Consider the following 24,826-nt stretch of genomic DNA (forward strand, 5'->3'; position numbering starts at 1 on the left):
TATCTTTGATGCGCATGAGGTGAAACTCTTCAACTTAATCTCTTGAGATGAGTGCTAGAAGTCCTTGACTTAGTTTCTTGCATTGTGCAATGGTTGAGTCCATGGTGGACTCAATTAGGTTCCCTAATACTCTGGAATGCCAATTGGCACTAATTAGCCCTTTAACACCTACTAAGAATCTAAGTCAAGGACGGCACATTGCATCTTTTTCAGACTCTTGAGCAATACCTAAATGTTATGACTGAATTTGAGTAGGAAGTTAATACTTTCGTAGCAGATTTAGCCCAGTAGTACACAACTGAGTTTGTTTTCTAAGTAACAATGCATGATTTTCCCTTCAATAACACCTAGATATGGCTGATCAAAGAGAGTATGGTCGTTGCAACACAAACCATGGAGTTCCTTTTTGGTCATTAGGTGAACCGCAGCCACTGAATCCCTCTCTATCTCTATCTAGACGTCTCAAAGCAACCCCATATTCCATTTTACCCCCACCCGGACCAGATCCCATGTCCGGGTAGGGTGTGCATCTATGCATCACCGCTGAATGTCCTGCCTGTAGTACCAAACAATCAACCCCGTTACCACAGGCATGGCATCCAGTGGCCGAACGGCTGAATGCAGAGGATTTGTGTGCTTCCACTTTAGCCTCAAAATTTGTTTGTGTGCCAATATAAAGCAGAACCATTTCATCTTTATAGAGCCCACCGGAATCAGCAGCTCAAGGGTTACCTAACGAACATCCATCAACATTTAGCTTCACCCACCCAACTATCGAAACCAAAATACCTCTTCTGGTCTCTTTGCCACTCTAGCTTACAACAACCCCCTCGCCCCCACCCCCACCAAAATCTTTTAGCATGGAGCAGATTTCATGGGCAATACATCACCCTTTGGACTTAAGTATACACCTTTGAAGAGTCCCTTTTACCGCTTGAAGCACCCATCTGTGATGTCACCTTTTCCTTTCGTATCTTCAAACATTTTGTTGCAGCCATAGAAAATATGAGTCCTTTCATTTTCTTTCCTTCTCCACCACTTTAGCATATCTTCAAAAGAGTTATATCCCATCCAGTTAACATTAAAATACTAAAGATCCCATTCCGAACTTAGTGAGTGTATGAAACTCGTACCAAAAGAATAACATTTTCCTGGTATTAGAAAACACTAAGAAACGACTTGGTTTCTAACAATCTTGATTGAGTAGGACAAACAGCTGTTCGATGCAAAAAGAAATGAGGTTGCGTAATTCCCATTGCTTCTTGCTTCTTTCCTTATTTCCTACTAAGAGAGAGAGAGAGAGAGAGTGGTGCTGAGAGGAAACAAGTTTCAGAGAACCCAGGCTGAAAAAACGAATCAAAAGTGTTTCAGGCTTTCAGTGGATGGGGGCCTCTCTTTTTCTCTTATTGTTAATAAAGCAACTTCTTTTACAAAACCTACCATATGCATAATGTACACTATGAAACTTTAGAAAATAGATATTTATTTTTCCATGATACAATTTCTGTTCTTCGAAAATAAACAATTCTTCTTCACTCACATAAAGAGTTCACTTGCCATTAACAGCAGCAACAATTCATTCTTATAACAATTCTTACATCAGGATATAGTGATAGGTCGTTAATTGCATTAATACTATATTAAATCATTTGTATTTTAGTGAGACTAATTGATTGTTTATTTGGATTCTTATTATATAGACAGATTAGAGTGCTTGGATATCAAGTCTAGAAAAAGAGTGGTTTAGAACTGCAGCGCCTCATTTTTAATTCATATAATCTGAACCAAATCAAAGAATCAGACCTAAATTAAGATGGAAGATTTGATTTTGTCCAAATCTGGAAGATTTTCATAAAATGTCTCAATTCAACAAACAAAGATTTCGTTCTCTCTTGCGATTGGACATCTAAGGAAGAAGCTGAATTTGAAAGTAACTAAATTAGAAACCTTGCATTAGCATGAAAGAGAATGGAAACAATCAAATAAGCAATGAGGAATAATGGATTCCATTGAATAGACAATGAAAAGGATTGGAAATAACTGAATTGGGAAGAATTGCATTGCTAAAGAGAACAACGAAAATAACAAAATTGAAAAGAATGCAAAATCTAGGAAACCTCTATAAACAAGAGGCATTTTCGGAGAATGAGGATCACACACAACAACAAGAGAAAGCCACAAATCTGAGGAAGAAAGGGCATGATTTTTTTTTAAGTCTTCTTTCTCATGTCTATTTAATTCTATCTTTCGATCAAGATTAATAGAAGTTTGATTTTCAACAATTATGAGACTCTGGGTAATTAATTTTCTTTAATTCTCGGGTATTTATACATTTTTTATGTTTATTATGTTATTAGAATAATACTTAGACAAGAGGCCTATTGTTTGATAATTAATTTAATACTTAGTCAATTATAAAAATTATTTATTATTCTAATATAATTGACGATAAGATTTGCTATGAGAATGTATGTCCCAGTTTAAATAAACAATAATTTTTTTTCGGGTTTATTGGCTAGGAATTTGGTCTTTAACATTTGATGTGATTAATAGACATGATTCAAATGACAGATCCGAAAGTTATGTTTATTGATTACGGAAATAACTCAAAGGAGGGATCCAAAGATTATCTAGTAAGTAGGGAAAGATTGATTGTTAGATGACTGATCCTCAATGACCATAACCAATCTTTTCGAAATTAAAGTTTTTGTCTTTAAGTTAATGATCAATTGAGGGAATCAATTCTGAAATTAATTTTTTATTGAAAGTTCTATTATTCTAATTTTCTTGTTAACTATTACATTCGTTTTTTTTATTTATTTATTTATTTATTTATTTAGTTTCTTGATTCAAATTTTTATTTTAAGTTATTCAACGAATAAGATAAAGGCAACACATAAGACTTGTTGCGCCACTTGACAGTTAAAACTAGCTCAAATAATGCCACTACCTAAGAACAATCAATTATAATAAATTAAAGTAGTTCTTGAAAAGTTTTCACTCTTCTTCCTTAAATAAGGTCAAGGAAACCACCAACCCACTTTCACATTGAAAAGGTTACAAACTTGGTTATACCGCTATAAGTAAACAAATAAAAATAGCCACAAGAACTTGGACAAGAAAACAAATAAAAAAAAAATAATAACAAGAACCTAGAAGAGAGCACATACACAAGGACAGAGACGAAGTGCGAGTATTACTGTGAATTTAGACAAGCAAAATCCTTCAAAGTTTTCATGTTAATTTTCATTATTCATGTTTTTATATTAAGTGCCGAGCTAGAAAAGTCGAATAGAGCTTAAAAAGAAGCAAAGTGGAGATTTTGGGGATTTAGGTATTAGGGATTGAAATACTAATCGCCATCTCGAAGTTGGAAAACACTTTGAATTTGCTGTTCCTTCGGTCAAGTTGATGTAGCTGATTATGCCAACATATGCAAATTTATTCACTTTTCCTATTAACACAAATGACTTTTTATTAAAAGAAAAAAATTATTAAATTATTAAATATAAAATATAAAATTTAAACCTAAACATTATTTGCTCTTTTTTTTTTTTTTTTTTTGGTAGAAAACAAAACTATATTGAAGGATACATAGGCTTTGGCTGAGGAACAAGCTCCTTCAGCCAGACAGTGAAATTTTACGAAACCAGTGCAGTCTCAAGCACTAGGGCTTCCTGGGCTAAAGAATGAGCCACAGTGTTGGCTTCTCTTAAACATTATTTGCTCTTAAATGTATGAGACTTTGAATTTGATAAAAGGTATTTGAGTTCGTGTATCAATAATGCAAACTGAAGAATAAACTAAAGCTGATGAAATCACACTCACACTGCTCACTTTAATGGTACAATGATTTATGCATAAAAGAAAGGGAAGAATAACATAGGGAAAAGAAAAGCTATAATTAAATATAAGAGTACAGTGAAGTAATGGAAGAACATCACAGTTAGAGTGCACCTTCAAGGGCAATGACAGTTCAAAGTCTATTGGCAATGAGAAATATTGTAATAAAGTTACTATTCTCTTTGAGACTTTGGGTTTGAAACCCAGCAGACACGAAAAAGCACTCAGTTGTGTTCTCTGTGCTATGCCTTTGAGCCCACGATGTCCCAGTTATCCATGGGGTGTTGAATAAAACGGATTTTTGCTTCCGTTCTATATAATTAATGCATGGGACTGTCATGTGGCTGTTGGATTTTCACCACGTAGTCGGCATTTAAACCCCGACCATTGGTTGCTTAAAATCACTTAAGTAAAAAGAGATACAACGAGTGGTTGGGTTTAAACCCAATCACGCAGCAACCATTCAATGGCTGCAGGACCAAAGCAATTAATTGCCGAATAGAATGTGTATATCAATATTTGTTCTAGTAAAAATCATATATGTCAAAATAATACTTCACATTTTAGACAGGCTTTAATTTTTCGAACATGTTAAGTTCCATCTATTGGTTTTAATAAGGGGTAGTATGGGAACTCAGTCGATTCAGTTAAAAAAAAATCTTAAATTTACAAAAAAAATAACCCCTATAATAATCAAATTCAAAATAAAACCCCAAAAACCTAACCATCTAAGAAACAAGATTTTATGAATTTGGAAACCCTAGCCGACTGCCTCGTCTCGAGCTACCTAATCCATCCAATGTGATCTTGAATTTGTTCTTCCAATCCATTTTAAGTTTGGGTCTGCTCTTCCCTCTTTTCCTATTTGGAGGAAAACTACGAAGGAAGAGTTGGGGTTTACCATCAGCTCAAGAGATGCTAGCTTGGCTCAAAATTCAGGTTTTGTATTGGATGTATGAAGCATTATTAATTTTTATGACTTTGATTCTTGTATTTGAGCTTCCTGGAAGTTCAATTTGTTTCTTCTTTTTCTTTTTTCATTTTGCTTTTCGTTTTTTGCTTTTCTGCTTTTTCTTTTTTCTTTTTTATCTTATTTCTTTTTTCTTGTTGCTTTTTGTTTTTTGCTTTTTTGTTTTTTGTTTTTTGTTTTTTTTTTGTTTTTTTTTGTGTGTGTGTGTGTGGTAAAGCCTCTTTTTCTCCTAATCCAATGGTCTCTCTTCAGGGTTCTATCTAAGGTTTGTAGGATCTATGATTATGGTGACACGCCCCACCCAGCTAGTAATAGATATACCCAAATACATGTGTGGGCAATACACTACAGGATCTAGGTTCAAGACCAATTCAATAACCACACAATATAATACAACATAATCCAAAGAGTAAATGAATAAAAAAAGGTATCAAATATCAAAGTTATAACAATTATCCAAAATTACTCCAAAGGTATAATCAAATTTGAAGTAAAAGTTAATGTAAAAAAACAACGGAAGTCTCAAAATTATAAAGAAAGGTTTAAGAAAAAAATAGATTAATCCTTCGATTTCTCAAATAAGAGTTACGCAATCCTAGTCAAACGCTACCACTTCTCTAAAATAATCAAATCTCGATTAAAAAGGCTGAACACCATAAAGAATAGTCCAAGCATTGACATGGGTCTCCACATCTCTACCCGCCAAGATGTCATACAGCTCAGTCGACGACGTATACTCCAGAATGCAGTCCTTATAACTTGTAAAAGAGTCTAGAGAAAATGTATCTTCGAGGAATGAGTTCCACAGAACTCAATGAGGTTAACAAAATCACATGTTGCGCTTTCAATGCATATACCATGCATGAAATATAAATGTAAATGAAATGAGACTAATATATCTATGCAAGTATGCCTCTATACTCTAACAAGTGTTAATTTCTATGGCCGACACATATTGAGTTATAACACCAGCCTCCTTTGAGAAATCTCGTCACTCTAATCTCTCAAGGACTGGCTACCTCTATTGGGATCCCGGGGTATCGGGGTACGGTCACATCACACCATGGCTAGGGGATTAAGTCATCACTTCCTCACCACACCATTTGTATGAGTATTGATACATCTCAAGGATAATTCTAGCCCAATGCAAGGTAAACTACATTTCATACTACTTGTCATGTGGATACCTTTCCTCATGCATAGTGCCATGTTGGTCCACAAAAGAAATCACATTAACTTTAATAATACTTTGATGACATGCTTAGGCAAAGTACCACGCAAAGCAAGTGGGAGGAGTTGCTGCATCGTTACATGACAATCATGGCTCTTCAATCCTGAGATGTGTCGGCCATCTACACATTGGGAGATATTATTACAAAGTCCATCTGGAACCTTCATACCAGCTAACACATTGCAAAACCTCTCTTTGTCATCATTGGACATATGGTAACAAGATGGTAGTAAATGCAACTTTTTCCCCCCACTTTGGGGGTCCGCGGCCGGCGCGGCAGGCCGGCTTGTCAAAGGCCGATATCACCGCCAATATGCCCTCAATCATGGGACAAAGCCACAGAACTCCGTCTCCATCAGTGGAAGTTCTTGAGCCCGCGGCCTCTTTTTCCCTTGGGCCCAATGGGGGAAACTTGAGCTCCATAGAGTTATTCCAATATGTCTTCACCTGATAATTCCTTCAATTGGCTTCTTTGCTCTCATAGCCATCGAAGATCCTTTCCTCACAACGAAATCTATGGACCTCTAGAAAAACCTTTGATGGCCCAAGTAACAAAACTTCTTGAAGTGCTTAAGCCAGTGGGATCAGTATCCTCATTGCAACAAGGACAAGCAAGTCTGCCTTTTGTTCTCCAGCCTGATAAGTTTGTATAAGCTAAAAAATCATTCATAGTTCATAATAAACATGCATTTAGCTTGAACACCTCATTTTTATCAGCATCATAAGTCTCAACACCTTTGTACCATAACTCTTTCACTTTCAACTCATCAATCAGCGGCTGCAAATATATGTTAATGTCGTACTAGGCTGTTGTGGTCCCGGTATAAGCAAACTGAGAAAAATGAAGTCAAGCTTCATACACATCCATGGAGGCAAACTATAAGGCATAAGCATAACATACCATATATGGTGCTTCCACAATTTAAAAGGGTTGAATCCATCACTAACTAACCCCAATCTAACATTTCATGGCTCCTTACTAAAATGTGGATGCAGTTTATCAAACTCCTTCCAAGCAAGACTATCAGCTGGGTGTCATAGCCTTTGGTCATCACAATGATTCTCATAGTGCCATTTCATATCATTTAAGGTCTTGGATGACATATATAGCCGCTATAATCAGTGAATTAAAGGAAAATGATGTAATATCTTCCGAGGAGCCTTTTGTTTCTTAAACGCATTTCTAAAAGTGCCACATTTGCTACAAGATGTTTCATTCTCTATTTCTTTCGAATACAACATACAGTCCTTGGGATAGGCATCAATCTTAGTGTAATTGAGGCCTAAATCCTTGATAATATATCTTTTTCATCTCATATATGTTGTGTGGTAATGTATGCTGCCCTGGAAATGCCTCTGTCAGTAAGTCTAATAGCATTGATATTTCTTTGTTGGTTATATTGCAAAGCATCTTTATATGATAAAGAAGAAAGAATGAACCGCAATTTGAATTTTTTACATCTTGGATACAACTCATTCTTTGTGTCTTCCCTCAAATAGCCAAACTTATCTAATTCAAGACCTATCCCCTCTAGCAATTCACTTGTGATAACATCATCTTCTAGCTCATTTATATTTCTTCCTTGCATTTCATGTAGCATAGCTTGCGTTACATCATATCTTCCTCCTTCATTGCTTTCCTCGACACTGTTTGCACCCTCAACCCTATTTGTAGGATGCCTTGTGTATGAGGGGAAACATTCCTCATGGAAGCTCCAGATAGTCTTGCTCCATCTGATTCCATCACATATAAGATGCTCTTTTACAACATATCTAGCCATCTAGAGTCTATTTTATGCATTTCCCACATGGACATAGGATCCGATCCCCTTTAGATGCATTAAGAAAAGCATATTCTAAGAAATTTTCAACCCCAACTCTATATTCAGCAAATAATCTGAAGGATGGATCCTTCAACATTGTGACCCAACTACTAGCCATATTTCCAAGGTAATATGTCATCACCACGATTGAGCCAGCTTGCGCGCACCATGATTTACTTCCTTCAGGGGGTGAGCTTTTATATTAATGCCGCCGAGTGGGTGTGAACCCAAGACCTCCCCTAGGGAAGTTGGGTCTTTAACCGCTTTAACATACCACCTTTAACATAACGCTTTAAAAAGGACAGAGTAATTGCCAATAACTTATATATTCAACTGACTTGTCCTTCTTTGGTTTTAGCCCATTTGGACGAAACTGGCCTTATCCTATGCTAACATTGAACCAACTTCCTTAATCTAGTCACTTATTAATCTTGTTTGGCTTCCCTTCTTTTTTGAATATTGTCGCATGTAAAATAACCTTTTTTTTTCCTTTCCCTTTCTTAGAAAGCAGATATATGTCAATTATTTTATGTTTGGTTCATCTCAAGGAGAGATATTTCAAAACTTGAGTATCCTAAAATTCCGTGTAACAATTAAATTAAAGATTGTTGTAAAGAGTTAGAATTTGCTATATTCACAAAGCACAATGTGCAGACCCCTAATAAGTACAAGCTTGGTCCAAGAACCGAATGGGTCAAATCCCTATTGAACCAAGACTGCCAGTGAAGGTCGGGCCAATGGTTGGATCAAGACTAAGAGAAAGGCGAAGATAAGAAGAACGAGTCCCCTCTCCCAAAGATATCGAGAGATATGCACAAAGAACCTTTCAGATATAGAAACTCATATCTTGAAGGGGTCAGGAGCCAAACAAAGAAAGACCTCTTCCCCTGAAAGGAAAGGGTGAAACCAAGAGTCTCTCCCAGGGGGTCAAACGTTATACCTTGATCCAATGATTCCCCCCCCCCCCCCATCTAATCCGACGATCACCACTCAACAAGTAACGTCTATAAATACCCCCACTTACCTAGGCCAAAGGTAATCGAATTGTCATTAAATTTGTTCTAGAGGCTCTGCTAGTTTATAGAGACCCCCAATGGTAAGTATTACTGGCTTGATCGTTGGAGGCATCTTCCTAACCACCCAAGGTCGGCCCCATTCTCAACAACAACAAGTAATGTCAACAAATTCAGAGGGTGTTAAATTAATTTAAACTCTACGAAGATAGTGCCTTCCTTTTTATGGGTCGAATTCAAAACATAAACTCTAAAATTGCACTATACAAAAACTTGCACCTTCATCGAGGTTCTATCATAGTGTTCGTGACTTCATTTATAGAGCATGATCCTACCTCCATGATAGATGAATCCAGACCTTTGAGAGTTTTCTTTAAGATAAGAGCAGGTTGGTTAGGCGTAGGCATCTGTGTTTCACTTCCCAACATGAAAATAACATTTGATATGGTTGGCCTATCTGATGCACTTCCTTGCACACATAGCAACCCAACTTGGATGCTCCTCAAAACTTCCTGAGCAGGATACAAATCACCCATTGAAGAGTCAACTATCTCCAAAGCTCGATCTTCTTTCCACAAGTCCCATATCTGAAATTTGTGCATATATAATCATTTGAACATAATGAATTGCAGTTGAAAATGTATTTTTTGGAGAATATTTTCATAGATAGCAAGAAAACAAACAAATTTACTTACATGTTCAATTAGATTCATCGATGGATCATCTTGAAAACATACACTATTCTTTTTGCCACTAATGATCTCTAACAATAATACTCCAAAGCTAAATATGTCTGACTTTATTGAGAAAAGACCTTGCATTGCATACTCTGGTGACATATAACCACTACAACTCATAAACCAACAACAAAAGAGAAAAAGTTAAGACATATAGAAGTTACATGGTAATATTTTGTTAACATGTAGATGTCACACTTGAAATGTAATAATGGACTATCCAATGGATTAGATATTCTCTAACAGCACTAAGGATCTAGATACAGGACTTTTGGCAGTTAAAACACCTAAGCTCTAGATACAGGACTTTTGGCAGCTAAAACACCTAAGCTCTAGCTTGTCCAAGACTATCTTTCTCTTATTGAAAAGAAGGAAATGAAAGCTTACTATGTCCCAACCACTTTGGTTGTATTTGCTTGAATTTGATCTCCTCCAAAGATTCTCGCCATACCGAAATCTGAAATCTTTGGGTTCATCTCTTCATCCAACAGCACATTGCTGGCTTTCAAATCTCTATGGATGATTCTCAACCTGGAGTCTTGGTGAAGATATAGAATACCTCTTGCAATTCCAATTATGATTTCAAATCTTCTTTTCCAGTGAAGCAATCCTTTCTTACTTTCATCTGTCAACATCTTGCATGAAATAATCACAAAGTAATTAAATCATATTAAAAGAAGAAAGAAAAGACAACTTTCAAGTGGTTAACATACCGAAAATGAAAGAATCCAAGCTTTTGTTGGGCATGTATTCATATATTAATATCTTTTCTTCTTCCTTGACACAACAAGCTAGAAGCCTAACCAAATTTCTATGCTGAAGTTTGGCTATCAATTTAATTTCATTTTTAAACTCCTCCATTCCTTGCCCAGAATTCTTGGATAGTCTCTTAACAGCTATCACCTTCCCATTTAACAGTCGACCCTAAAAGTCAAATCACCCGTTCAATTTGTAACCAACCAATTCTATTGTTAAAAATTGTGCTTGAGCATCAGGTAAAGTAAATGTTAATTTTTTTTCTTGGTAAAAGTGGATGTTAATTGATAATGCACGGGAAGAAAAGCCTGCAGCTACCTTGTAGACAGCACCAAAACCACCTTGTCCAAGCTTGTTATTGGGAGAGAAGTTGTCCGTGGCAGCTGCTACAACGTCGAATTCAATGAATGGTAAATCTGGGTTTGTCCCATTGTCTTCGAACTCATTCTTTCCAGGAGAGTTTCTTCGACAACTTGAACTGGTTGTGAAATCGATCAAGGAATTGTTGTGGGGCCGGTTCTGGCGCCACCTCTCTAATTGCCTCACAGGGAGCATAATTAGCATAAAATGAAATTGTGGGTCACAGTATATAAATCAATTCAGATTCCATACTCAACATTGGGAAACTTGTAAATTCAGTAGCCAACCACTGCTGAAACCGCTAAAAACATCAAGAAAGCTCCCTTTTTCTTTACCTTTCTTTTTCTTCTGCAAACAATATACACATGCAGAGAAGAGAAGCAGAACCAGAACAAGAGATGTTGTCAGAATCACCACTCTCCTTTTGTTGTCAAGAAGTCTTTTCTCTGCTTTCTTCTGTGCAGCTAATCATAAAACCAACATTATACTCTTTATCTTATTTAGATAAAAAATAAAAAAGAAAGAAAAAAGCAGGTGACTAGAAGAAGAAGAAAAATAAACAGGTGACTTATTGGTAGTAGGTGGAGAGACAGGAAAGAAAGAGTATTATGGAAAATAGAAAATGTGGGTCTCATGGTAAATCCACCCAGTGTAGCACTTTCAAAAAAGATAGAGAGTTCTTTAAATTAAGAAAGCTGTGTGCTCTTTTTCCCACCCAAATGAACTAAACAAACCATAGCATAGAAGTAGAAAATGAAGGCAACATTGGAAGAAATATACAGACCTAGCTCCACTGCATCCACGCGCAGATAGAAATCCTGGCCGCCCCTGTTGAAATAGCGAATGTCCATCAAATTGTCAAACCAAATAATACACCCACCACCTCCACCGGTAATAAGAGCAGGGGCATAGCCAGTGCAAGAGCAGTTCTTCAAGCATTCTTGCTTGCATTCCTCGAGATTCAGATTCATGTCAACAAGGGACATGGACGTATCAGGAATCTTCACGTCTGCCAACTTCAAGAACCCATCACCCTTGCCGCACCCAAGGTCTCTTTGTCTAATACACCCACCTGACCAATCCCTCAAGAACCAGTCACTTGTTGACTTGGGTTGGAAACCCGGCAGACATGAACACTCCACCGGGTTGTCCATATCACAGCTTCCATAGCCCCCACAGTGCTCGTAGCTATCGCACCAATCTTTCGGCCCCGAGAAAAATGTGTTCCATTGACGAGTTATTCCGAGCCACGTTCTCCCTTGAAATTGGCCTGAGACATCCAGCAAGAACATAGAGAAGATTGAAGAGTTGTAGAGGTGTAAAATGAAGTAGAGCTCATCAGCGGTGTTAACGAAGTCATAACTGAAGACGTAGTTCGGAGTCATCTCCGGGACCCCATTTAATGTGCGACCGTTCCAGGAACCGACTCGCCAGAACGGGGCTGACGCCTTGTTCAGGAAGAATTGAGGTGACCCTCGTGGGTCCACTCCGAACGAGGAGTTTCCTCGGCCGGGGTCGTTTGTAGACCTCCAGGAAGTCAGAACCCGGTTCAAACCGGTTCTCCGGTCTAAACCCAGTTTTATGCCAGGAAGCCATACGTTTGATGGATGGTCGAAGCTTTGCCACAGGACATTGTTTCTGTTACCGTTGACTTCATAAAGAAGTAGGTTTCCAGAGTTAAGGAGCTTCAGTCTGGTAGTGTTGGATCTCATGGAGACATTGGTGGACCAGAACGGTTGTCTCTGATGTCCACCGGAGGATATAACAAGATTCCCATCCAAAGCGAGGGAGAGAACTCCGGATGAATCGTTAATGGGGTCGTCTCTGTTTGCAACCCAAACCACAGTGGTTTCAGGAATTTTGTTGTACCAAATTCCAACGTACCTGGAACTAGAAGTTCCAGGACTGAAGAAGCCCAATGCGAAATCACTTCCAGTAGAGACAATGATTTGGCCGTCGGTGATTGATTCAGTTGGATTTAGGGTATCGGTAGCAGAGGAGGTTAGGGCGACAGCGGTTGCATAGAAGTGGAAGAGGAGGAAGCGAAACCCTGCAAGGAAGAACATGAGAACTGACTTGATGACCGATGTTTTATGATCAAAAGAAAAAAACACCGTTATGGACCACTGATCACCACGTATATATATATACCGACCAAGTGATCTTCATTCATTCCTGTAGTTTGCTTGAAAGCTGGACTTTGAAGTTCATAATGAGGTGAGAGAATCAGCCGCTTTTATTTTCTTTCTTTTTTCTTGGATATAACAGAATCAGCCACTAGAGTAGCTTTGGAATAGGAAAGAAATTGATGGCCCCAATAACGAGCGACAACTACACCTCGGATCCATAAGCATTGCTCCACTCGTCTTTCATTTTTCTCATTTTCAGCACCCAATAACGCCACTGCAACTCTTCCCACCTACCAAAGTAGCTCATTGAATGATTTTATTGATCTAAAACCTTACAGGCTCAAATCACGAGTAAATTCACTTCTTTGAAAGAAAACTCGGTAACAGTGAGTAGAAATGGTTCCTTATCAGTTCATCAATCGACTCACAGTCGAAACATTTGAGAGAAACCATGCCTTTGTCTCTACTCTCTGGGTAGCGTTCCTTTTGAAATATTTCGGTGGTAAGTAAAACTAAGGCAGTGTTCAATCCGAGCTTGTAAAATCTGGAGGTTCCCTACTTTAATGATCTAGGAAAACATGAAAAGCTTAACTTTTTTGAACGGCAAGAACTTAATACTTATTATTACCTTCTTTTTAGTGAATGGATTTTCTTAAAAAAAGTATTACCTTCTTCTTGGGTTCCAGGACCTAAATTGAATCTCAACGAAAATCAGTCTAGATTTGCGCTACTGGAGCAGCACTGCTCCCAAGAACTTCATAGTTTTTCTTTGAAAATGTACTAGGAAGAACAGGATTTTGGGGTCTGAGGACTCGAAGACAAAATGTGGTTGGGATTTCAACAACTTTGTTTCCTTCTATTTTATTTGGTACTAAAACGAGGTTGTTTCTAAGGGTGTAAATGGACCGGATTCGGATCGGATAGTGGCATATCCATATCCGCATCCTATTATATTGGGACGGATTCGGATAATATTCTATTGGTTTTCGGACGGATTCTGTCCGATTTGGATGATAATCGGATAGTTATTTTCTTAAGTAAATTATTCTAAATGGACATGAATATAGATTGAATACAAGTTTTCAACTACCTATTTACACATTTACCTTTTTATTTGTAAGGGCTAGGTTTGAAATTTAAGAATTTAACAACTTTGGTAGCTATTTTAGTAGAAAATCTAAAAAAATAGTCACATATCATAGGTAAAATTTATAAAAAGAAGAATAATAAATCTAAATAAGTAACTTAATCGGATAATTTTATCGGACGGATAATAATCGATAAGAAATGAGTATACCATATCCGCATCCTATTAATAATCGGACGGATTTGGATACCCCTAAACGGATGCATATGCGAATTCGAAAGCAGATTTCGGTTATCCATTTACACCCCTAGTTGTTCCCTTCAAGAATATAATATTTTTATTTACGTGCTTTTAGGTCGAGTTTACATTATCTACAATTCCCTATAATTCTTAACTAAGACTATGACACATGACACTTAATTATCCAAGGGTCATGATTATAACCCAATTATGAACTAAACCTAATAAATCCCTTAAATTAAGTTTCAAGAAAAGAGAAGAGACAAAATTAGGAGAAAATTTGAGGATTTATTAGATTCAATTCTTAGTTGGATTCTAATTGTAACTTTTGGATAATTAACTGCCACATGTCACAATCTTAAATAGGAATTACAAGAAATTGTAGAGGATGTGAACCCGTTTTAGGTCTGGCTTAGTTATTTAAATCTAGGGATGTCAATGTTAGGTCCAGCCCACTAGGACCGAGTCGGGTCGACTCATTAAAAACTGTTTCGAACCGGGCTGGTTAATAAGCGTCTGATTTAGAAACCGATGGAATTAGAATATTCTAATCGTTTCACAACTTAGCACGTCGGTCAACCCGACTGACTGGACCGATTAAAATCTCAGCATGGAGTGAAAGATCATGATAATTGACGGTCAGCTGCTCGTATAAGCACTGTAGTTATCTTACCCTTCTTCCATCTTCTCACAAATAAACAAACTTACACTTCCATCTCATGGTTGGGAACAGATAAGTCGTTCCTGCAATTCATCCTCACTCTCAAGCTCTGTAATAGCATTTTCACTTTTCATTGATAATGCCTCCAGATTTCCATGTGTGGTTCTTGACTGAATGCTTCAATTCTACGAAGGTTCCCAGTTGATTCAAAAGTGCTCCTTTGTTCTTTGAAAGAAAATGTCTAGGACCTTGATTGGTTACAGTGGAAGACCTCGTAGAATTGAATCATGTAGTGATTTTCCGTTTTAGAAGTAATCTCATGATTTTATGGGGCATCACCCATTTCTGTACCATTTCTTTACAAAAGTGGGTGAGGTGCAAGGTGCGAAGTTTCGGCAAATTTTGTCCTGTTAGCACCTAGGTGAATCCTGCGAAATTCTCCACCATTTCGCCAATAAAAAAAAAATTCATTTCACCAACATGTGTAGCAAAAGTCAAAAGTCCTCGCTCATTATTCATTAAATAATAACATAATGTGGATTAGATTGCTCGGCTCCCAAGGTTCCCCCTACCCATTAAATATTTGAAAATTGAAAGGTTACAGTGACACAACAAACAAATGGATCAGGTTGGAGTAAATATGTGGAAGAATGAAAACTCACTTTTGCCGTTTTGTGTGAAGTGTGAACAAGTGGATCAAAAAAAGCATGGAGATTTGAGATTTTTTTTATCTTTTCTTCACGGTGGTTGTAGAGATGAAGCTCACGTATTTGCAACAGTGGTTTCAGCTAAGTAGAGATGAAGCTCATGGGTGGTTATTTCCAATGGTGGTTCCGGCAAAGAAAAGCAGAGATGACGACAGAGTGCTAAGAATCGTCTTTTTTTTTTAATTTTATTTTTTCCTCTAGTAGTTGGTTCCTTTCAGAAGCAGAGTGCCTATTAGTGAGAAAAACCCTAACCTCTTTCACCCTATCGCAAAAATTCCATTAAATATATGCCATGTCCTTCGCATGGAGAGAGAAAGGAAGGAGTAGCAGGGAAGATTTCGGCGAATGGATGTTACTTTTGGCGAAATTTCGATTATATTTCGTCATTTGTCGGAAAATCGCCGATTCCCTAGTGATATTGATTATACATGGTTTCAATGCCGAAAAAAGTTCATTGTTTGGAGAACTGGCAGAAATTTGGCGAATTTCGGTCAAAATTCGACGAAAGGTAGTTCCATAGTGAGGTGATTAATTAGGGATTGTTTGGCAATGATTTTTTTGCAATATTTCTTGCCCAAATGGACGAAAATCAATTTCTACTATGTTTAATACCCATTTGAGCAAAAAACGTTATTGAAATCTTGTTTGGTAAAAATAGAATGGGCATGCGTCAGTGGTGAAATGAGTACAAAATCTTGTTTCATAAGCATAAAACGTCTTTGTGCCCATTTTTCATTTCTCTTTTTTTTTTTTATAAAACCAAATAAAAAAAATTAGACACTTTTTTTTTTTGTCAAAATAAGACGCATTTAAACTTGAACAAATAACATACAACCTAGTTTAAAATTATTTATTTAAACTTAAACAAATTACATATAATGTGGTTAAACTCTAATTATTTAAATATAAGTTTAAATATGAATATTTGAGTTAGAATATGACTGTCTACCGACATGGAACTTTATACATGTTCAAATTAACAAAATAATATCATTATACACTAAGATTTAATCTTTGTCATGTATAATCGAAATTCATCATCGAATCAAAAGAATCTTGGTGGATTTGAATCACCATCTCTTAGAATATGCTCATGTACCAAGAGTTGTACCAATTGAGCTAAAGATCCATGAAATCCAATTGAACTAAAGATCCATGAAATAGAGTTGTCATGTCAAGTAACTATGACACATACAAGTTGTCAGTACTAAAATTAGAAATATAAAAACATGAATGAAGCTCAAATGCATTCCAGTATGAGAAGGGCAGATCCAAAAAATTAGATCTTAGATGAAGCATCAACAAAACTACATCCTATTCTTTTGAAATTACAAAAGATTTACCATGACCGATGAAGTGTAGAACACTCAAAAAATATTCTTGTTTATTGGACCAAAAAAGATTGTCATTAGGTTGCACTATGGAGCTCGTCTAGTCACATCAGTGAAGCCTTCAAGTTGCACTTGTTTAATACTTACTATCAATGGAAAATAGGCAATCCAAACATATAATGGAATCTTGATTTAATATAAAAATGATCATTAGGATAAACTAATCTTAGTGTTTTTTTTTTTTTTTTTGTCAAACAAAGATTCATTGAAATAGCTCTAGACTAAATCTAGAGGAAATAACATAAGAGTTTACAATACACAAAGGAGGAGACCCAAGACTCGACTAAACTGAAAAATCCTAGCACATTTGACAAGGAAATCAGCTTGATGATTGCTAGATCTATTCACAAAAACAAAATGAACAAAATTAAAACAGCCTATTAATAGCAGACCAAAGCTAATCCAGTCCAAAGACTGAGTTTGGCCATTAAGGCCTTTATGGCTTGAAGAAGCTTCATTTTTCACCTAGTGGCTGATTTAGGGCAGACGTGCGAGATGCATAGGATGAAGGGAAATTATTGCGAAGTGTTGTATCCCTTTTGATTTTCAGCACTCTCTAGCGGCTCAACGGCGAATAAGAGACCCTTGACGCTCGAATTAAAACACAGACGCACGAAATCATAGGTCTCTTAAATTGATTTGCTATTTGCAGATCCTCTTCCATTTTTCTCTTGCATATATGATTTCCATTTATTGTAAAATCATCCGATGCAAATAACTCTTCAATGGTGACAGAAGAAAAAGGTATGAAAGGATTCTGTTGTTCCGGAGCCAAAATATTATCTTTTGTGCAACTGCAATAGCCGTGTTTTATTCTTCAATCATATTTCCTTGGCCTAATTCACTAAGGTTAACCACTGGTAGAGGATTTGCTTATGTAGTATCAAGGTTTCTTAGATCACTATCCGTTGCACTTTCCAAAACTTCCTTTTTAGAAGTTTTTTTGGTAATTAAACTTCTATTGAGAAAGACGGGAACAACACACTGGGCTTAACTCCGTGGAATCAAGGAACATGAGGCAAAAAAAGGACTTACCTCATTCAGTTGAGTAGGGCTTTTAATTGGGATTTATGCTTCAAGTGTTGCAGATGGGCCTATTTCTGTTTCAAGACCATGGGCTTCATAGCCCATTTTGTCCCTTCCTTTTATTTTTCTTAATGAGTTAGAGATTTGGCTTTTTTTAACATCCATTATAAGATCATTGTTTTTAATAGAGTTATCCATCTCCTCAGTTAATTTTACTGGCCCACTAGCAGAATGGGCTGGGCTTAATGGGCCTTCTTGGTCTTGCCTATTACCCCATTCCCAGGTGGACCTTAACATACCTAGATTCCGATTTGTGCATGACTGGATGAGCAGGGATGAATTGGCATTGTTGCCTAAAGTTGACGTGAAAAGGATGTGTGCAAAGTTAGGGCTTCATCAACAGGGGGGGAAAAGCTCACGAACCCAAATCTCCACCGATATTCTCCAGCGGTGCAAGAAGTTTTTGCAATTGCTCTCTTGGAAGCCTGCTTGAATTACTTTCATACCTCATCCAATCACGAAACGATGCATATGAATATAGCTCTTGAAAATTGGAAAAGATTGGAAACCCTCGCGATAAAGTCTCACTAAGCATAATGAGCTGCGTCCAATAATCCAATATTAGTCCACAGAGATGTGGGAATAGTGGAGAGGAAGAGGCATAAAAGAATGCCTCTCTTCTTAATCATCCCAAAACTCTCTCTGGATATTTCTTATTTATAGTGGAGCTTCTCGCCCATATATTATGTGTCTTTTTCTTAGTTGTATATTGTGTCTCTCTATGCGATTGTTCACGGTGGGATAACCGAAGGGTAGAGGAGGTCAAGTATGCTCGGGTGAAGATAGTCGAGCTCCACATCGAAAAGGAAAATTCCTTGGGGGTTTGTTTGTTTGGTTTAGGTGTGAGTATCTACTATAGTATGCTCGTGATTGCCACTAGGTGGATCCTCACATCAGAAAAATAAGTAAGATATTGTTTTTATCCACGGAGGGGAAGGAATCACGGGTTCGGGTATCCTAGAAAGGTGTATTGGGTGATTAAGTGCATGTCTAGGAAAATTTTGTCTAAGGAGTCTGGTTTTTAAGCGGACCGCGTGCCCTAGCCTTTCCCGGAAATTTTCGGTGCATTTTGGTTCAACCATATACCGTGGAGATAACCCGAGAAGACAAGTTTCACATGAAATAGTGGGAGTTATTCGCAGCAACAACACCGTGATAGAAGCAATGGCAGCAAAAATTGATATCGGCAAGTTTGAGGCACGAAATTCTCATTATGGAAATTGAAGATGAAGGCATTATTGATAAAAGATAACACTGGAAGCCACGTGGGGGCGGAGTTCACGGAAAGAAAAGTGGAAAGAATAGATGCAACGCTCTCGATTTGCATCTAGCATTATCGGATGATATTTTAGCGGGCGAGAAGAGAAGAAAAACGCTAAGGAGGTTTGGGATCATCTCATCAAATTGTATGAAGCCAAATCACTCACAACAAAATCTTTGAAGAGAAAGTTGTATACCTTACGGATGTCGAATCTACATCAATACAGAGCACTTACATACTCGATTTCGTTATGTTCTCAACTTTCAACGTTGGGACATAATGTTTCACCACAGAACGTGTGAAATTCTACCCAAAGTCTTCCGATTCATATGACCCAATCATTATCAATTTAACCAGAATATCCTCTCGATTATTTGGTATTTGATGATGTCGCTACAATTCTTGAAGAAGAAAGTAGACGAAAAAAGGGGAAGATAGACAGCAAGCTCACAACAAGCGAAGCTTTGTCTATGACTCGAGGAAGGTCAACGGAACGTGATTCCAGTGGGAGTCACAATCAAGGGAGGTCAAAATCCAGGGGTAAGAAGAATTTCAAGTGCTACAATTGTGGCAAAAGGGGACACTTCAAAAAAGAGTGTCGATTCAAAAAGGGTGTAGATAAGGCAGAGACATCTCAAGGGTGCATTGCTGAAGGAGATATTCTTTACAAGCGAATCAAGCAATGGCAGCCAAGGATAGATTGGAACATAGTGATGCTTGGATCTTGGATTCGGAGCAACATGGCACATGACCTCTCGCAGAGATTGGTTTCAAACTTATGAACCTATCTCTACAGGGTCTGTGTACATGGGAAATGATCATGCCTTGGAGATTGTTGGAGTTGGCACCATCAAGTTGAAGATGTACGATGGTATGGTACGCACTATTCAAAATGTGCGGCATGTGAAGGGCTTAAAGAAGAATCTATTGTCTTTGGGACAATTAGATGAAATTGGGTGCAAGACACGCATCCAAAATGGAATGATGAGGATTGTCAAAGGAGCGCTAGTTGTAATGAAAGCTGAAAGGGGCGCCGCAAATTTGTACGAAGTAATGGGAGAAACATGTCTGGAGGCGAAGCATCAGTTGCATCAACCGGTATCGCAAAAGAGATGACAAAAGTGTGGCATCGAAAATTGGCCCACATGTCGAGCAAGGGTTGAAGGTTCTCGAGAACGTAAATTACTCTCGTGTCTCACAAAGGTTTCATTATCCTTTTGTGAGCACCGTGTTACAAGCAAGCAAGCATAGATTGAAGTTCAATGCATCCGATTCCAGGAGTAAAAGTATTTCGAATTAGTTCACTCGATGTATGGCAAGCACCGGTTACATCTCCGGGAGGAGCAAGGTACTATGTATCTTTCATTGATGATTATTCCAGAAGATGTTGGGTGTTTCCTATCAAGAAGAAGTCAGATGTGTTTTCAATTTTCAAAACATTCAAAGCGCAAGTTGAACGAGAAACTGAGAAGAAAATCAAGTGCCTCAGACGGACAATGGCGGTGAATATAGGGGATGACTTCTTTGAGTTTTGTAATCAAGAAGGCATCAAGAGACAACTCACGGTGGCTACACTCCTCAACAGAATGGAGTAGCAGAGCGGTTGAATAGAACTCACCGAAAGAACGAGAGCCATGTTGAGAACCGCAAGTATGGCTAAGTCCTTTGGGCGAGCCGAAACACTGCATGCTATGTGATTAATCGATCACCAACAAGATCGATTGATTTGAAGACACCGATGGAGATGTGGACCGGCAAGCCGCTTGATTATTCACGCCCGCACACATTTGGGAGTCCGTGTACGTGATGTATCATCCCCAAGAAATTTCAGGTTGGATCCAAAATCCGAAAATGCGATTCTTGGGAAATGCCGATGGAGTCAAGGGGTATCGAGTGGGATCCCACGCCCACAAAGTCGTCATCAGCAGAGATGTCATTTTTGCGGAAGATAAGCTGCAAAAGGAAGATGTGAGTAGCATTTCAATAGAAATTCGGAGAGTACAACAGCTCAGGAGGAAGAGAAGTCCAATCCAGAAAATTCTCTGGAGCAGAAAATTCTTCTAGAGCAGAATCGAAAGTGAGGAACAAGTACCCGCTTGAGTCTACAACCGTAGAAGTTCGATGGTCACCTCGTGAAAGACATACACCAACCGGCAGCTGATTATATTATGGAGAGCAACATTGCATACCGCCTTCTAACAGAAGATGGTGAGCCATCAACATTCGAGAGAAGCGATTGATAGCTCGAAGCGTCACTTTGGATGGCAGCTATGGCAGAAGAACTAGAAGCTCTTCATAAGAATAAGACGTGGGAGCTTGTACCTTTACCGCATGGAAGGAAGCCCATTGGTAACAAATGGGTTTACAAGATCAAACGAAAAGTGATGATCAAGTAGAGCGGTATCGTGCAAGAATGGTGATCAAAGGATATGCTCGAGAAGAAGGTGTTGATTTCACGAAATCTTTTCCCAATGGTTCGACTTACTACTGTCCGGATAGTTTCGGCACTTTGTGCTACGTTTGATCTACATCTTGAGCAGTTAGATGTAAAACCGCATTTCTTCATGGAGATCTTGAAGAAGAAATCTATATGCTCCAACCAGAAGGTTTTGAAGAACCGAAAAGGGGAACTTGGTTTAAGGTTGAACAAATCTCTATACGGCTTAAAACAGCGCCAAGATGTTGGTATAAGAGATTTGATTCCTTCATATTGAGCCTTGGATACAACAGACTTGCTTCAGACCCTTGTGCGTATTACAAGAGGTTTGGTAATGATGATTTCATCATTTTATCGTTGTATGTCGATGATATGTTGGTGTCGGCCCCAACAAAGATCGGATCGTAGAATTAAAGGCTCGCTTGGCTAGGGAATTTGAAATGAAGGATCCGGGACCCGCAAACAAGATTCTAGGGATGCAAATTCACCGAGACAGAAATAACAGGAAGATTTGGCTATCTCGAAGAGTTATTTAAGGAAAGTCTTGCGCCGCTTCAATATGCAAGACTGTAAGCCAATTTCTACTCCTCTTCCTGTTAATTTCAAGTTATCCTCAAGTATGTGTCCTAGCAATGAAGCAGAGAGGATGGAGATGTCTCGAGTACCGTATGCATCAGCAGTGGGAAGGCCGATGTTCGCATGATATGTACAAGACCGGACATTGCACATGCAAGTGGGGAGCGATTAGTCGGCATATGGCGAATCCAGGACAAGAGCATTGGATTATAGTGAAAAGGATCCTAAGATACATTAAAGGAACCTTGGATGCTGCTCTATGTTATGGAGGATCTGAATTTACTGTCAGAGGATATGTTGATTCGATTTTTGGGGGATCTTGATAAAAGGAAATCCACTACGGCTATGTGTTTACAATTGCAGAAGGAGCCGTGAGTCGGGTATCTAAACTACAGACAGGTTGTAGCACTGCTCTACAACAGTAAGGAGTATATGGCAGCTACACAAGCTTGTAAAGAAGCAATCTGGATAAGAAGATTCATGGAAGAACTTGGGCACAAACACGAGAAGATTCTCTTGTATTGTGACAAATGAGTGCCTTGCACATTGCAAGGAATCCAGCTTTTCATTCCAGGACAAAACACATAGAAGTACAATATCATTTTGTTCGTGAAGTGGTGGAAGACGGAAGGGTGGATATGCAGAAAATCCACACGAAAGAGAACCTAGCGAGATGCATTGACAAAAGCAATCAATACCGACAAGTTCATTTGGTGCAGATCCTTGTATGGCTTGATAGAGACATAGACAAAGCATGGTAGTGGCAAGATAGAGACTGGTGTGGAGATTGATTGGTTCTCAATCTAATCTCCAAGTGGGAGATTGTTGTAATATTAGTCCCACATCGACCGATGTGGGAATATGTGGAGAGGAAGAGGCTATAAAAGAATGCCTCTTCCTTCTTCTTTAATCATCCCAAATATCTTCTCTCTTGGATATTCCTTTATTTATAGTGGAGTTTTCTCTCTTGCCCATATATTATTGTGTCTTTCTTTTCTCTTAGTTGTTATTATTGTGTTCTTCTTTTTCTTATTTGCCGATTGTTCTATTCGGTGGGTTTTTCATAACCCAAAAGGCCCCCGCCGAGAAAGAAAAAATTCCACCAAGCCCCCCCCCCTAATAAAAAAAAAAAACCTCTCCCCCAAATAAGAAAAAAAAAAAAAAAAATTTATACACAGACAACGAATCCAGAAAGAGGGAGGCACGGTCCAGGGAAAGAGCGGGGGGCGCGCCAGCGCGGGCACCCACAAGCCACCCACCCCAAAAAAAAAAAAAACCCCCAACAAACACTAGGGTGGTCCAGCCAAAAAAAGAAATGCGGGAGGAGGGACCGAGTGGTTGTTTTTAAGACGCCGGGTAAACTGGCATATAGAGGTCATCAGCAGCTTGGATTGATGAATCTTCCATCTGAAATGTTCATTGTGCTGCATCAATAAAATACCAAAAAGCACAAAAAGACAGTGTAGGTAGAAATTAAATAAAGGACATTACTTTTTCAACCATTAACACAAAACAACAAAAGAGTTATGCCATGAAAACAAAGCCTACAACTACTAAATGGATTGAGTGGATCAACGTCTTTTTATAATAAGATTTGACTCAGAAAAGAGAAAAACGGACAATCTTCAACTTGGTGAACCTTACACTGGTTCAGATAAGGTTTTCGTAGGTAACGGTTCAGGCTTGCCAATCACTCACACTAGTAATTTTCCTATCCCTACACAGCATTTTCCTGTTTTTCTCAATAAAGTTCTTCATGTCCCCTCCATTCAAAAGAATCTCTTATCTGTTTCCAATTTGCTTGTGACAACAATGCTATCTTTGAGTATCATCATGACATGTTTTATGTGAAGGACCGAGCAACAAGGACTTGTCTTCTCTAGGGAACTGTTATTGGCTTTTACCAGATGCACTTGGGTGACTTTTCTCCACAAGCTTTCATTGATTAACGAGCTTCTATCTCCCAGTGGCACTACAGACTTGGCCATCCTACTTTCAAATTAGTCAATCGGTCTTGTTTCTCAATTTAAATTACCTATTACTTCTAAGAAAATTCAATTTTTGTATGATGCTTGTCAAAAGGGAAAGAGTCATAAACTCCCCTTCTCCTCTTCTACTTCAGTTTTTAAAGCCCGTTTGGATTTGATTTATTTGGATGTGTGGGGACCCAATCCTATTGTTTCTATTGATGGTTTTCGGTATTATGTTATTTTTGTGGATGACTTTAGTTATTACACTTGGTTGTATCCAATGCATTTGAAGTCTAAGGTTGTTGGGATTCTTCAGAGGTTTAAATTACTTGTTAAAAATTTATTTTCAAGATCGATTAAAAGATTTCAAAGTGATTGGGGTGGCGAATATCGCACTGTGTCTACTTTTCTCACTTCTTGTGGGATTGATCATCGCCTTCCTTTTCCTCACACCCATGAGCAAAATGGGGCTGTTGAGCGCCGTCATCACCATATTGCTGAAACTGGCCTTACCTTGTTAGCCTATTCTTCTTGCCCTAAAAAAATTT

At 38.1% G+C, this 24,826-nt stretch overlaps 1 protein-coding gene across 1 annotated transcript; it reads right to left on the minus strand.

Moving 5' to 3' along the window:
• Positions 1-9,161: 9,161 nt before the first annotated feature.
• Positions 9,162-12,821, minus strand: LOC149004428 (G-type lectin S-receptor-like serine/threonine-protein kinase At4g27290). The gene is made up of 7 exons (XM_089167697.1): positions 11,518-12,821; positions 11,069-11,197; positions 10,692-10,906; positions 10,331-10,541; positions 10,005-10,242; positions 9,576-9,726; positions 9,162-9,467 (listed from the first exon to the last, which is right to left on the minus strand). Exons 1-7 carry the CDS (start codon positions 12,797-12,799, stop codon positions 9,162-9,164), a joined length of 2,532 nt encoding a protein of 843 aa, XP_089023823.1. The 5' UTR covers positions 12,800-12,821.
• Between the last annotated feature and the right edge of the window lie 12,005 nt (positions 12,822-24,826).

Source organism: Hakea prostrata, chromosome 9 (genome assembly GCF_041222555.1).
Source record: "Hakea prostrata isolate BN-2017 chromosome 9, UWA_Hpros_2, whole genome shotgun sequence".
Lineage (NCBI taxonomy): Eukaryota > Viridiplantae > Streptophyta > Magnoliopsida > Proteales > Proteaceae > Hakea > Hakea prostrata.

Bases quoted from the DNA above. Each gene is read 5' to 3' on its own strand.
- LOC149004428 (XM_089167697.1), bottom strand. From the start codon at position 12,799: ATGTTCTTCCTTGCAGGGTTTCGCTTCCTCCTCTTCCACTTCTATGCA. The intron at 10,542-10,691 runs GTAGCTGCAGGC...TTTGACTTTTAG, and splicing joins GTTTTGGTGCTGTCTACAAG to GGTCGACTGTTAAATGGGAA. The intron at 9,468-9,575 runs GTAAGTAAATTT...CACAAATTTCAG, and splicing joins CGATGAATCTAATTGAACAT to ATATGGGACTTGTGGAAAGA.